Source organism: Ascidiella aspersa, chromosome 9 (assembly GCF_963924565.1).
Source record: "Ascidiella aspersa chromosome 9, kaAscAspe10.2, whole genome shotgun sequence".
Taxonomy (NCBI): domain Eukaryota; kingdom Metazoa; phylum Chordata; class Ascidiacea; order Phlebobranchia; family Ascidiidae; genus Ascidiella; species Ascidiella aspersa.
Window position 1 is genome coordinate 11,416,726 of NC_139455.1, and position 14,712 is coordinate 11,431,437.

General features: G+C 37.4%; 1 protein-coding gene across 1 annotated transcript in view; it reads right to left on the reverse strand.

The window, feature by feature from the left end:
* The window catches only part of LOC146132999 (oxysterol-binding protein-related protein 6-like), a 65,806-nt gene that overhangs the window by 28,298 nt on the left and 22,796 nt on the right, over positions 1 to 14,712 (reverse strand). The window contains exons 5-6 of the mRNA XM_083397538.1: positions 7,524 to 7,637; positions 1,677 to 1,799 (exon numbers count right to left, since the gene is read on the reverse strand). Of these exons, the coding sequence (XP_083253664.1) occupies positions 1,677 to 1,799; positions 7,524 to 7,637 (237 nt within the window). The remainder of the gene's footprint in view (positions 1 to 1,676; positions 1,800 to 7,523; positions 7,638 to 14,712) is intronic.

The following is a 14,712-nucleotide window of genomic DNA, read 5'->3' on the forward strand; positions in this document are numbered from 1 at the left end:
TTGTATTCTTTGCAGTACATTATTTCACTGCATAATAGATGATGTTAGTCAAAAAAGAAGCACTAAGACCCAACAATGTTTTAAAAAACAAGTACCATTGCTAAAGAGTTCATTGTGCAGTAACAGTGTTGCATTGATATTAAATGGCATTTGGCATAATATTTTTAACAACCTAGACATGTATTACAGTTTACACAACTGCTTCAAGTAGGGTATAATATTAGGATTAATCCTTCTTCAAAGAAAAACGAGGTTTAATATATTTAAGTAAAACTATACTAGGATTCACTATTCTGGATTCGTTATTCTAGATTCGTAAAATACTATTCTAGAATACCACATCCCTAGTTGAAGAAGCATCTACTTAAATTACACCTGCAAACAAGTTGTTTATTTTAAATTTAGTTATATTTTGTCATATACTACAGGACAATGCCAGTGAAAACATTTGAACAGTTTTGTTAGGTATCGTTATGTAGTTCTTAGTTGGTTGCATGAGGTTGCCAATAGACACCAGGCCATGTAACTTCGTCACTTGCGTGTGATTATTTTTTGTGTTGAACATTAATTGTAACTCAGTGTGCTAGCATGAATATTTGCCTATTAATTCTGGTGTAGTATGTATAGTTGTGCCATTCAAATTAAACCATTGCCTAATTTGGTGGTGTTGTTGAACTGGAAAGACAGACAAACATTAAAATCCCAACAGCTCTTAAGTTGACAGGGGGGGGGGGGCAATATATCAGTGGGGAAAAATAGCCAATATTATTGTTAAGTTCATGTATTGCTCTTATCTAAAATAAATGCACAGATTGCCATATAGAATTTTTTCATTCAAATACAAAGGCTGGAATGGTTAAAAATAAAAATTATCAAAGTAGGATGCATTTAGTAATAAAAAAATAGGCACAGATTAACAGGAAAACATACAACAATATATTATAATTATTAAATGGGAACACACAGTTAAAGCAGCAAAGTTGCAATCTCTAAAGTAGATTTATCTATAACGCCATAGTTGTAAGACCACCAGCATAATAAAGCCAAGTTCGCAGTAATATCCATAACAAAATAAGATCTAAAATCAGCTGAATAAGACCAAAAACTGTTGGAACAAGTCCTAAATAGTAGGGAATGAGTACTGGATGATTGGGGCACACCTGTCTGGCGACATTATGTATCCCTATTTTGAATAGTGCAGTTGGGGAACCGCTGTAGTGGCACCAGATTGTTTGCCCCTGTTTAAGGATGGGGGCGCGTAATGGTTGAGTTTAGAAACCGGGTTGGGGTTGAAATTATAATGGGAGTTAGTGATGAAGGTAAGGGTTGGGTTTGAGGTTATTATTCTGGCCTTTTAGTTATTATAGCAGTTGAGGTTTTATTTCCATTTAAATATCATTATGACCACCAGGTATGAAGTCTTATTTTGGTCTTATTCCGACCTTAATGTTGGTCTAATTCCAGTCTTATGGCTGTAGTTCATAAAATTGCTAAAAAAAACCTTTGTTTTTCCAAAACTGTAATACTTTGACAGAACCAAAGCCTTTGGGAAAAAAATTAAAATATACATGCAAAAGTACAATTGAAAATATATATGTTCTGTTAAAAATTTAGATAATCATGAATGTATTTTATGATAAATATAACATTTTTAAATAATGATAAAATTCATTAACCTGAAATGTGTCAGTTGTGTTTGAGTTGGTCAATGTAGAATCTCTTTTCAACTCAACTTGGCGAAACTCCCTATGTTGGCGCAAATGTAACACCCATTGTTGATAAACTTCAGCTGACTTAATCTGCAATAAATAACTTACACAGTTAGACTTTATACGGCAGGCTGGCAGAATCTTGCCACACAGTGAAGTGCAAAATGCCATAGCACGCATAATATCTCTTGGCTAAATAGATATGCTTCAGGGGCACAACCATAGCTAAACGAGAACGAAGTTGGCACGAAGCGCGAACATTCTTTGCGTTTATGTAATTAAAACAGCCAAAAATTTAGTTTAAGTCTTAGATAAACAGCATGGCATAGTTCATCCTTGTTACGCCCATGCAAATGTCATACCTGTCTATTTAAGAGGAATGGAGACCATCATGAGTGCTTTTTTAACTCAATATAAGTACTTGCCAAATCAAGTAAAAGTGCAAATACACAGCAGTTTTATCGAAACTAAACAATCTATATGCCACACATTGGCTTTTCCTGCTGAACAACATGCTTCATACTTTTTTCAGAATGGCACAAAAAAAGTATTTCCTGCCAATTTTAGTGCTTAATGTTCCTACATATTCAGCATTTAAAAATAAAAATTTAAAATTGGATTGAATATGTGTAGAACAAGCACACGTTTGTTTGGAAAATGGATCTTTCAAAAAAAAAGGTTTTCTGACTGATTCTTCAGCCGACATAGTCTCTAAGTCGCCAGCTTTCTACCATACTGTTATACGGCATATAATATCAAAAAATATATATATCCATAGGAAATGCACAAATTAAAAAACAGAGTAAAACATAGAATGACATTTTATTATATAAGGGTTATATGTTTAATCATAAGAATGTGAAAAGTAAATACCAGAAGGACAAGACCAATGCCAACAAAAAATTAATTAGATAAAATAAAGGAATCATTTTGCTTAATCATAGGATATTATGAGCTTTCTTGCAAGGTCAAGTTAGGTTTTTTATTCAGGCTAACAGCACGAAAACACTCGGTAGTTTTATGGCCTATAAAATAAAACACTAATTGTACAGTAATTTGACTAGATTTTTATTTGTATATTGTAAATAAGAGTATTAATTCTGCTTAATGGGTTAGCTATCTTGGTACCCCGCATTGTATCAATTCTTCTTCCACAGATTTCTTTATTTAACGGTTCTTCTGACAAAGATCGTATTACTAAATGCTTACATCTTGGTTATGTATATTGATAATCTTTTTTAGGGCAACAACGATAAATAAATGTGTACATACAGGCAAAAACACGGACAATGAAAAAAGGCAAAAAACAACTGGGAAAAATAACGGGCAAATTGCACAATGCGCTTCATTTAGTATAGAAAAAAAAAATTTTTAATATTGAAGAAGATTTTGTGGTTTCTAAATTGACATTTGTCTTAAGTACGGGGGTGAGAAAGAATTCACAAACGATGTGAATCTGGTTAAAATGACTGGGAAAACAATCAAATTAAAACCTTTGTTTAATTGATTTTTAAAGCTTATATGTTTCAGGGTTGTTCCTAAGCAAAAATCTACACTCGCCAGGCGGGCGAGCGGCTATCAATCAGCACTCGCCCGGACAAAATACCACTCGCCAGCAAATTTTCGTCCTAACGCGGTCATTTCTTGGTTATCTCTAACCTGTCTTGTAGTTTCTATACGTAAACATTGTTTTTTATAAAAGTCTGGTCGTTTATTTCCATGCATGGATGAACAAATTAATGACCCATAAAGTCGTTTTTTTTAGCGAAGTATTTTTCACAACCTTTAGTGAAAAAAATAACATTGATAAGTGATAATTTAGTAGCCACGCCTGCCTGTTTTTGCGCTCTCTTTTTTACGTATTATGTTTTGTCTGTGCTTGATGGACATTTCACCGCAGGTTGTTTTGCGCCAGAAACAAAACGACAAAATTTCGCCTATAATGACAAAGTAATTGTAAACTACAACTAAACCATTATTTCTCACAGTTAACAACCTTATGTACCAGAGGTTCTGTGATGCGTGACGCCCTATATTGGGTCGTTTCAATTTTCCAAGGGCGTCCGCAATTGTGCGATTCGTACCTTAACATAACTGCTGCCGAAAAGTACCTACCACCCACCATTTTGCAGTTGAACATAGAAGGACTTACCGCTAGCCAGATTAGCGTTGTTGAACAACTAGTCTATAAACATAAAGTCCTGGTCATCCTTCTTCAGGAAACGCACTGCGACAAACAAGAAAAGCTAGCGATTCCCAACTTTAAACTAGCTGGGTCAACCCTGAGCAAGACGCACGGCATAGCCACGTTTGTCTACGAAACTTTGAGTTGGTCTCTTCTCGGGCAATCAACGCTCGAATCAGATATTGAGTGGCTGTGTGTGGATGTTGGTGGATACAATATTATAAATGTATACAAACCTCCTTCCACACATTTAACACTTACGTCTAACCCAGTGTTTACACGTCCTAGCTTGTATGCTGGCGACTTCAATTGCCAGCACACTGACTGGGGATATGGCGCAACAAGTAAATCAGGTGAGCATCTAGCTGCATGGGCATCTAACAACGACCTAGTCATGCTCTACAATCCCAAAGATGCTGCCAGTTTTATCTCTGGTCGATGGGGTACGAGGACAAACCCTGATCTGGCTTTTGTGGGTGCTGAACCTAACAACTTGATTCCGGACAGATGCTTGCTCGAGAAATTCCCAAGATCACAACACCGTCCATCGTTGATCACCGCATTCAAGCTATCTATGAATGTGCCCTCCGGGCCGGTGAAACGCTGGAACTTCCGTAAGGCGAACTGGAATCGTTACAGCATCCTCACAAATGAAGTCACCAAAGAACTACTTTCTCCCACCAGCCCCAACGTTGACATGGCCTACCAATGTTTCTGCAAGGCCGTAATATCCTCAGCTAAACAAACCATCTCTCGTGGCCGTCGAAATGGGTACGTACCCTGCTGGGACGATAAGTGCCAACTCCTGTACACCTCCTTCTTAGGAGCATCGAATGGTCCTGCTACTGACAGTGCCGCATCGGATCTTATGATATATCTTGACCAACGGAGGCAAGAGCGCTGGGAAGAGGTTGTCCAAACCATCAACTTCGCACACTTAAGTCGAAAGGCATGGAGCACTTTCAACAATCTAACGGGCAGAGCTAGAAAACCTCCACACCAGTGTCCAATCTCAGCCAACTCCGTTGTCAGGAATGGAAATGTCCAATGGCGACCGCAAGTCTGCCCGACTTGTCACGAAAGAAGTGTCCGACCTCTGGAAGTTGGATGAGGTAGACTGTGGTAGCACGTCTGGCCCATTTACAATGGACGAGTTCGATACCGCTCTCGGGCGTTTAAAATCCGGAAAGGCGCCAGGTCTCGATTGTATTTTTGCAGAGATGATACATCATGCCGGAAGGGCTATGAAATCATGGCTGCGTGATTTTCTGTCATCATGTCTGCACCGCCTCAGAATACCAAAAATCTGGAGAAGGTCATTAGTGGTTGCGATTCCTAAACCGAACAAACCACCAGAAGATCCCAAAAGCTACCGTCCCATATCCCTGCTCTGTATTCCCTTTAAGATCCTCGAAAGGCTTATCTACGCGCGTATTGAACCAACTATTGACCCACTTCTTGCACGGGAGAAAGCGGGTTTTCGGCGCGGGAGATCAACGGCAGATCAGGTCACTTTAATCACACAGGACATCGGGGACAGTTTTGCAGCTAAGAAAAAGGCCGGGGCTGTATTTATTGACCTCACAGCCGCCTACGATACCGTCTGGCACCGCGGCCTTACATGCAAGCTTCTTCGTCTGCTTCCCGACAGACACATGGTCCGCATGATTTTGGAGCTTATCTCGAACCGGAGTTTCACCCTGACAACAGGAAACGGCAAGCTGAGTAGACTGCGGCACCTCAAGAATGGCGTACCACAAAGCTCAGTCCTGGCACCTCTGCTATACAATATCTACACTAACGACTTGCCCGAAATGACCTCAAAAAAGTATGCTTATGCTGACGACTTAGCCATTTTGCATTCCTCTGGGGACTGGCGGTCGTTGGAGGCAACCCTCACACAAGATATGACAGCCTTCGCTGACTACCTTAAAAAATGGAGACTGACTCTCAGCATTAGTAAAACTGCTACGGCAGCCTTCCATCTTAACAACATGGAAGCAAGGCGGGAACTTGAAGTCCACCTAGGCGATGGCATTCTGCCCTTTTCCAACGAGCCAAGATATCTTGGAGTAACTTTGGACAGGACACTGACCTTTCGATGCCACTTGCAATCACTGCAAAAGAAACTGTCAACGCGTATTGCGTTACTTCATCGTCTGGCGGGAACAGGCTGGGGTGCATGCGCTTCAACATTGCGAACAGTAACTCTGGCCCTGGCTTACTCAACCGCTGAGTACTGTGCACCTGCCTGGTGTCGCAGTGCTCACACTCACCTCATCGACACAACGCTTAACGAAGCCTTGCGTATTGTCACAGATTGTCTGAGGCCAACCCCAACGACTTGTCTGCCAATCCTTGCAGTTATTCCACGAGCTGATCTTCGCTGCAAAGGAGCAACTTTACACCTGGCCCGTCGGGCACTTGATCCTAACCATCTGCTTCACTCCGTGTTGGCCTTTCCTCCAAAGGGAGTACCCCGCCTTAAGTCTCCACACCCATTTGTGCAAGCCGCTTTAAAGCTAACGATGACCCTTGATGAGCTTGGTACCACCGCGGCCCACTGGACGAACCACACATGGAATATGGAGTGGCATTCAGCCAACAACCGCCTTCAAAACTTAATCCCAGATGCTGGATCCCTACCCATGGGAATGTCCCTACCTAGAGCTTCATGGGTTAGGCTTAACCGGTTGAGAACAGGTGTTGGGCGTTTTAGCTCAACAATGTACAAATGGGGCCTAGCCCCGTCAGGAGACTGCGAGTGCGGTGCAGAAGAACAAACCGTAGATCACGTCATTGAGGAGTGCAGAATTCTACGAGCACCGCATGGAGTGCATGGTCTGAAGAATTTGGATGACCAAACAATATACTGGCTGGCCAACATCTGTCCCAAAATCTAGCCCGGAATAATGCAAAATCTTGGCTCAAACGAAACAACAACAACAACAGAACCTTAAATCCAAAATTTTTCCTGCTCTGATTGGTCCTATTTTTGCAACTTTGGTAAGAATTAAATATTTTATACCAATATGTGTTTATATTTTGCCTGATAGCTTCATAGATACTTTTCACCTAAAACAAATAAAGGGGGTTGTGAAAACAAGACAGAATGTCATGTTTTGATTATAATGAATTGGTTTATATAAATAAGTAGCTTTTTTCTGTTGTGAAATAAATCTTTACTTTTCTATGAAGAAATCCACTTACTAATTTCACTTCATGTTAGACTGCAAGCTGTAACCTCTTCAAAAAAGCAAATATGTCAAATTGCTAAATAAAACCCACAAATGCCATATAAGTGTACAGTCATGAGCAGTATTGGAATACCATATTCCAACCTCCTAGTTTATTGTTTTTAAATGACCAGACAATTGACTACATCTAAGTCATTTGGCCAAATGACATGAACAGAAAACCCCTGCCCTTTCTTGCCGAGTTTTTGACAAATTGCTTTTAGCCATTGCCTGGAAATAAAAATAATTTTCTTATTCTCACCAAACTTGTTTTTTTGTAAGCAAAAAATTTGTAGTGAGACTTGACTTGCCATTTGTTGAAAACAATATGACTTATTAACAACACTGATGAACTTGTTTTCTGTGATTACAACAAATATGTGATTTTTTTACCTTAAGATGTAAAATTGTGTCTTCAGCATCCAAGTCAATAGTCCTTGAATTCTTTTTAGTAGACATTACACTGCATCCGATATCCATTATTCCATGAATCTTGTGCTTCATAATCTAAATAGTTTAAATATATAAATGATATTTTTTGACAGTTTTTCAATATGTAAAACATATGAACAAATTTACTGAAGGCATTAACGGGAAAAAGAAAGATAAAAATTACCTATATTAAAAAGCTAAAAATTAAAAAAACTAATATGAAAAGTTTACAGGTTAAACATGAATGATTTTTCTTGAACCAAGTTCATCCCAGGCATTGATACAACATGGGTGGTTTTGTGCAGGATCTGTAATTGCCGTACATGACATGCTATAAGCAGTGTTAATTTTTTTCATTTTATCCTGGCAATGACTAGACTTACTGTGAGAATACAAAATTTACGAACAGGATAGGATTTCAAAAAGTAAAACAGGTTTGTTAAACGAAAATGACAATTCAAGTGTTTTTTGCTTTAAATTTGCTAAAACTTTTCGTTTCAGAGACTGGACACATTGGGCACATGAGTCACAGAAATTTATATGGGATTATCTACTATTTAGGCAAACAAGTTGTGAGGTTGTTTGACTTTACAGCTGAACAGCTGTACGCAAATCACATAAAAATCAATGCATATTAAATAATATGATATCATTATCAGTATAACCAGTATTAGACATTCATTCTTGCGATACATACATTGGCAATATTGTAAAGACATTATAAAAGAAACCAGTATGCCTCTGTCATAGGAGATTAACCATTGAGTGGGTCCTGTTAATCATATGTAACAACTAGTACTTTTATGCAGCTAAAAAGACCAGGTCTGTGTTTATTGTCCTCACAGCCATCTACAACCACATGTGAGTTACATGATTTACATATCTCTTTGAGAATGGTCTTCAAGTTCCTCAGTGTGTTTTGTGCATGGAAACATTTCCAAACAGTAGTCTACCACGAAACATGCTCCTTTACAACAACACCTAGCAAATGCTCTTCCAAGTATGATGAGCAAAAACTGGTCCCTTTTTGAGTCAAAACTGTCCAGTCTTGAAAGACAAAAACTAGACAAAACTGGAATGTTTTGACAACAATTTGTTGCAGAAAAAGCAATGGCAGCCGCCGCATTGATTATACCTAATGTAATTTGTTACTTTCGTTTTTTAAAAGATGAGCACCATTTTATATATATCAGGGGTAAATCTGATATTCATCTTTGTTAAAAGGGTAAAACATACAAAAAGGTTAAGAAGCCCTGGGCTAAACGGTTAACAACTGCTGTTGGGCATGTCAGTTCATTAAAGTACAAGTGTGATGTGGTCCCTTTAGAACAGGGGTGTCCAACTCAAACATGCCGATGTGCCAATTTTTATCCTATAACTTCTTCCCGTGCCAAAGTTTAGAAACTATTTTTTTTTCTAATGTTAAAAGCGCTTACAAAGAATAAAACCAGTATAGTGTTATAATATCAGAAGTAATGTTTGTTGTCATAATTGCTGGGATTGTTTTGTATTGTGAATAAACAAATTTAGCTTTTTTGAATGTTGGACACACCTGCTTTAGACGAATGTGATGCAATTTAAGAACAAACCATAGACCACAGTTGCCCATCCAGGGGTGGGTTGTAGGGGTCTTTTCGTTTAGGTTGGCTAATGGACAAAGGTGTATTTGAAAAACAAGAGTGGGTACACAGAATAAAAAATTCTCAACACTATTGTGTGCCTTTTTTATTGTTTTTTTTGAAAAAAACATGAACCCTTTTCAGGGGCGTAGCGTGGGGAGGGTCTAGGAGTCTTGACACTCCCCTTTGAAATTTCAGTAAACAATTATGACAAAACTAAAACCATGATTGCTGCAACCTGGCGTTGTAAGAATATCGGTTCCTCAATCAAACCGGTTATCAGTGTTTCATTTAGAAGTTCGCCTGTCAAAAACTCAAGTAATCTCAAACACGCCTGATAACGAAAATATATTTATTGTTGAAACGAACATTCTCAACAATGTAGAAAACAGACGTGTAAGCTGCAGCAAACATCTTCACCGCAGGTCGCTCTATTGAATGTTTTTATTAGCCTCAATCTCAAAAAGGAGCGTTTGACCGTCGCATTTCGAAACATAGATAAAACGTCGGCAAACTTTACAGCTTCCTGCTAAACTGATAATAAATGGCCGTCTTAACGTAAATTCAGTAATAAGCCATGTTTGTATTTGTCTTGCACGGTTTCAGCTGAATAATTTACTAATTATACACAGTTCAAAAAGGACGATTTTGAATCCATGCCATCAGCGAATTTAAACTACAAATATCACCAAATTTGTTGATAAGCATCGTTAATATACTGACAACGAAGTGCAACAGCAATTCCATAGCGTTTCGCGCGCAGTTAATATCACTTCAAAATCGGGCCTAAATAAGTCGATAAGGTGTTGCAATTTTTGTTTAACGTCAAATAGACAACTTTAATTAGCCGTAACATAAGAATCGCCATCTTCAGCGTCTAAAATACACGGCATCTCGCAAGTGTGACACAGGTGATTGCTTTGCCTCTTAAGGGTTTGTTCTTGCTGCAATTTAATTGATTAAATGTTGAGAATTCCTGAAGTTGAAATATTAGGGGATTTCTTTTTTTTTAAGTTAAACATACAAGAGCTTTCTTCTTAGATTTTGAAAATGCCTCCTGGTGAACCACATCACTAGCAACTGCCTAGTACAGGGGTCGGCAACCCCTTGCATGCAATATAATTTTGGAGGGCATGGCAAATGATTTAACATGCATGCTATATAGAAAATACAACCATTATATCACTACCACATCATTAACATTATTATTACATCACTAACACTATAGTGCTAACTAAATGGTTACACATATTTCTGGTTCGATGTGCAGTGTTTTGTTTCACAATTTAGTGTCTTAAGTGTTGTATTTAACATTACTTTCTGTGGGCGTTAAACTGCTTGTTTACAACTAACCTTTGCATTACGGCACAATGCCTTAAAATTGGTGTGTTTACTGCGTTAAAGCAGGTAATTCTACATTAAAAGTTATGAGGGAAACATTCACAGAGATCAGTGGTTAAAGTAGGGCACTCCAGATTAAAATTAAGCACATGTGTTTTTGTGCGACTGGGAAACCAAGCAAAAAGCGAAACTGATAGTTAACACTTCTAGGTATTGGCTGAAAACTATATTCCAAAATACTGGGAACAGAATTGTGACAGTTTGTTATCTTTTCCATGAGCCCTTGGAGTGGATTACTGAATATGCTAATTATTTTAGTTACGTAATTTGGTGAAATACAGGCTGTTAGAGTCGCACCCAGATAAGGGTCTCGAGGAAATTGCACATTTGGCCAGACTCGGACTGTTTTTAACAGACTCCGCAGTCCTATTTGCCAGTGCAAAACCAAACATAGAAAAATGTTTGGTTTTGCGGGTTGTTAAAATTTTGACAATATTCATAAACTGGCATACTGCATACGAAAGGTGGCCGAACCCTGTCCTAGTGACACTAAGAGCACTATCTGAGTACGTGGTCTGAAACTGTAGACGATCAAACAATCAGTCGCCTGGCAAATATCTGTCCAAAGACTACCCATGAAAACTTTTTAGGTGGGCCACAGAACAATTTTAAAAAAGCTAGATTTATTGAAGAAATTAGCTTCATTTGTGTCACTATCAGTCTTCCCGCTAAGCGCACTTTTTCAAAATTTTGGGCAATTCCGCAATTTTTTTCACGGAAGCGCGCAAGTAAAAAAAAAAATTAAAAGTTTTTTTTTTACTTAAATTTGACCTCCAGTCGTCTCCTGAAGCCCAGAATAGCACTATTTTGCAAAGATTATTACATATAATACCTTATGTACAAAAAAAAAAGTGCCCAAATTAGTTTTATTTAAGCTATGTATGGACAAAAAAGTGCCCAAATTAATTTTATTTAAGCTACGTATGGACAAAAAAGTGCCCAAATTAATTTTATTCGAGCTACGTACGACCAAAAAGTGCCCAAATCAGTTTTATTTATGCTCTGTATGGACAAAAAAGTGCCCAAATTAATTTTATTCGAGCTACGTACGGACCATAAAGCGCCCAAATTAGTTTTATTTAAGCTAGGTGTAGACAAAAAAATGCCCAAATTAGTTTTATTCGAGCTACGTACGGCACAAAAAAGTGCCCACATTAGTTTTGTTTGAGCTTTGTACGACCAAAAAAGTGCCCAAATTAGTATTTTTTTAGCTAGGTACCAAACAAAAGTGCTCCTATTAGTTTTATTTGAGCTAGATACGTAACAAAAAGTGCCCACATTAGTTTTATTTGAGCTACGTACGACCAGAAAAAGGGCCTAAATTAGTTTTATTTAAGCTACGCATGAACAAAAAAGTGCCCAAATTAATTTTATTCAAGCTACGTACGGAACAAAAAGTGCCCAAATCAGTTTTATTTAATCTACGTATGGACAAAAAAGTGCCCAAATTAGTTTTATCAGAGCTAGGTACGGACAAAAAAGTGCCCAAATTAGTTTTATTCGAGCGACGTACGGAACAAAAAGTGCCCAAAATAGTTTTATTTGAGCTACGTACGACCAAAAAAGTGTCCAAATTAGTTTTATTTGAGCTACGTACGACCAAAAAAGTGCCTAAATTAGTTTTACTCGAGCGACGTACGGAACAAAAAGTGCCCAAAATAGTTTTATTTGAGCTACGTACAACCAAAAAAGTGCCCAAATTAGTTTTATTTGAGCTACGTACGACCAAAAAAGTGCCTAAATTAGTTTTACTCGATCGACGTACGGAACAAAAAGTGCCCAAAATAGTTGTATTTGAGCTACGTACGACCAAAAAAGTGCCCAAATTAGTTTTATTTGAGCTACGTACGACCAAAAAAGTGCCCAAAATAGTTTTATTTGAGCTACGTACGACCAAAAAAATGCCCAAATTAGTTCTACTCCAGCGACGTACGGAACAAAAAGTGCCTAAAATAGTTTTATTCGAGCTACGTACTGAACAAAAAGTGCTCAAATCAGTTTTATTTAAGCTACGTACGGACAAAAAAGTGCTCAAATTAGTTTTATTCGAGCTACATACGGAACAAAAAGTGCACAAATTAGTTTTATTTATGCTACGTACAGTTAAAAAAGTGCACAAATTAGTTTTGTTAGAACTACGTACGGACAAAAAGGTGTCCAAATTAGTTTTATCCTAGCTACGTATGGACAAAAAAATGCCAAAATTAGTTTTATTTGAGCTACGTACGACCAAAAAAGTGTCCAATTAGTTTGCTTCGAGATATACGTGCGAAAAAAGTGGTTCTTAACAAGGGAAGGCGCTCACACCCAAATAGAGCGCCGGCAAATTTTCAGGGCGTTGCAAGTTCTGCTATAAATATTTTATAATTTGTGAAGTAATTTTTATGGTTACATGTTACGCCTGGTATGATTTCTGCCTATATTCGGGGTCTTATGTTTTACTTTAAAATTACACGCATGTGTAGTTTCAGCCGATCTGTTCAGAAATTAAAAAGGTCTACGACAATTAGGGCATCCAAAGGCAGGAGAGTCTGACTTTTAGACCTTGAGGTAGCGGCAATTTGCTCTAATTGAATCTTTAGGTAAACTTTCGGCACATATATAATTAAAAAATATTGGCTAAAAACTTACAAAAAAATATGAGATAGATTAAATAACACTTGACCCACCCGAACCCAAACGATAACCAGTTCCCTAACTCAAATAATGTGCGTTAATTTAATAATTATTTAAACGCTGGGAAAAAGCCCAAACATGGGTGGGCATAAGAAAATTTCTAGTCCAGGTTATAGGATTGTTACGACACACATTGATGTATTCGGACCGCAAGTGTTTATATTATTACTAAATCAATGGACATTATTGGGGTTAAGGTGCTCGTTAGCGTTTGGGCTCGGCTGGCAGGTATTATTAAATTTAATCTTCTTGAGCATATTTGTTAAGTCAAAAAAAAAAATACTATATCAAAAGTAACTAGACGGGGGTGCGGTTGTTGTATATTTTGTCAGGGGTTATATTTTCAGGGCTTAAGTGTTTATTTTCAATTTTTACTTTATTTTATTTTTTTTATTTTATTTTATTTATTTATTTTTTTAATATTTTGTATTGTGTACTCTATATTATATATATATATATTTTTTTTTTCCTTAACTTGTTTCTGCAAGCAAAAACAGATATGGGCCGAAAACCTCCCCACTTAACTTATGCCTTTGATGCGAAAGGGGTTCAAATATTGCGTAGAATTTGGGGAATGATCGAAACATATATTTGATAAATAGAATTTACGTAGATAATGCGTATGGTCATTTTATTAAATTTTGACAAGCTTACGTGTTTCAAAAGCAAATATTATTATTCTCTTAAAGACTAAAAATGGTTTAACGCCTATGGTTTGCTATACTTTTGCAAACTTTTACTCGGTAATTTTTTACCATGGCTTGGGCTGAGCGATCACTGTTAAAACAGGCTTTAAATCTGTAGTTTTAAACAATATGAAACATTCTATTATGTGCCTAATACGCAAACTATTAAATCGAAAGTTTTGCTAGTTGTTTAGGCCTGATGTTGGTAGGTTGGTTGGAGCAACATGCACAACAGGTGCTAACAGAGAGGCGTACACTGCCTTAAGATTTCGCATTTAAATTTGCAGCGGACACTTAATTATTAGGCGAAGCTTATCGCAAAGTAATTGGTCGCCCGAAAAAATGCTGACGCTGCATTTAAAGCAAGCATTATAAATGTGTCGCCGATATTCTGCTTTGAACATCTCTACTCGCAATGCTTCCCTCCGTCAATTGTACGCTGGGTGAAACTTTATTCACGGCCTCACCTCTTTGTGTATTACCACGACAATATGATGAAATACGATTTGGAGAATATTTGAAAAAATCGTATTTGGAGAATATTTGCTATTTGCACCTGTATAGTATGTTACTCCAATCCAACATATCTACACACAATTATAAGTTGTGTATAATAATATAATAACTTATGGCTTTGAAGCGAAGGGGGTTCAAATATGGCGTAGATTTTGGCAAATGATCGAAACATACATTTGATCAATAAAAATTTACGTAGATAATGCTTACGGCCATGTTATTACATTTTGGTCAGCTAGCATGTTTAAAAAG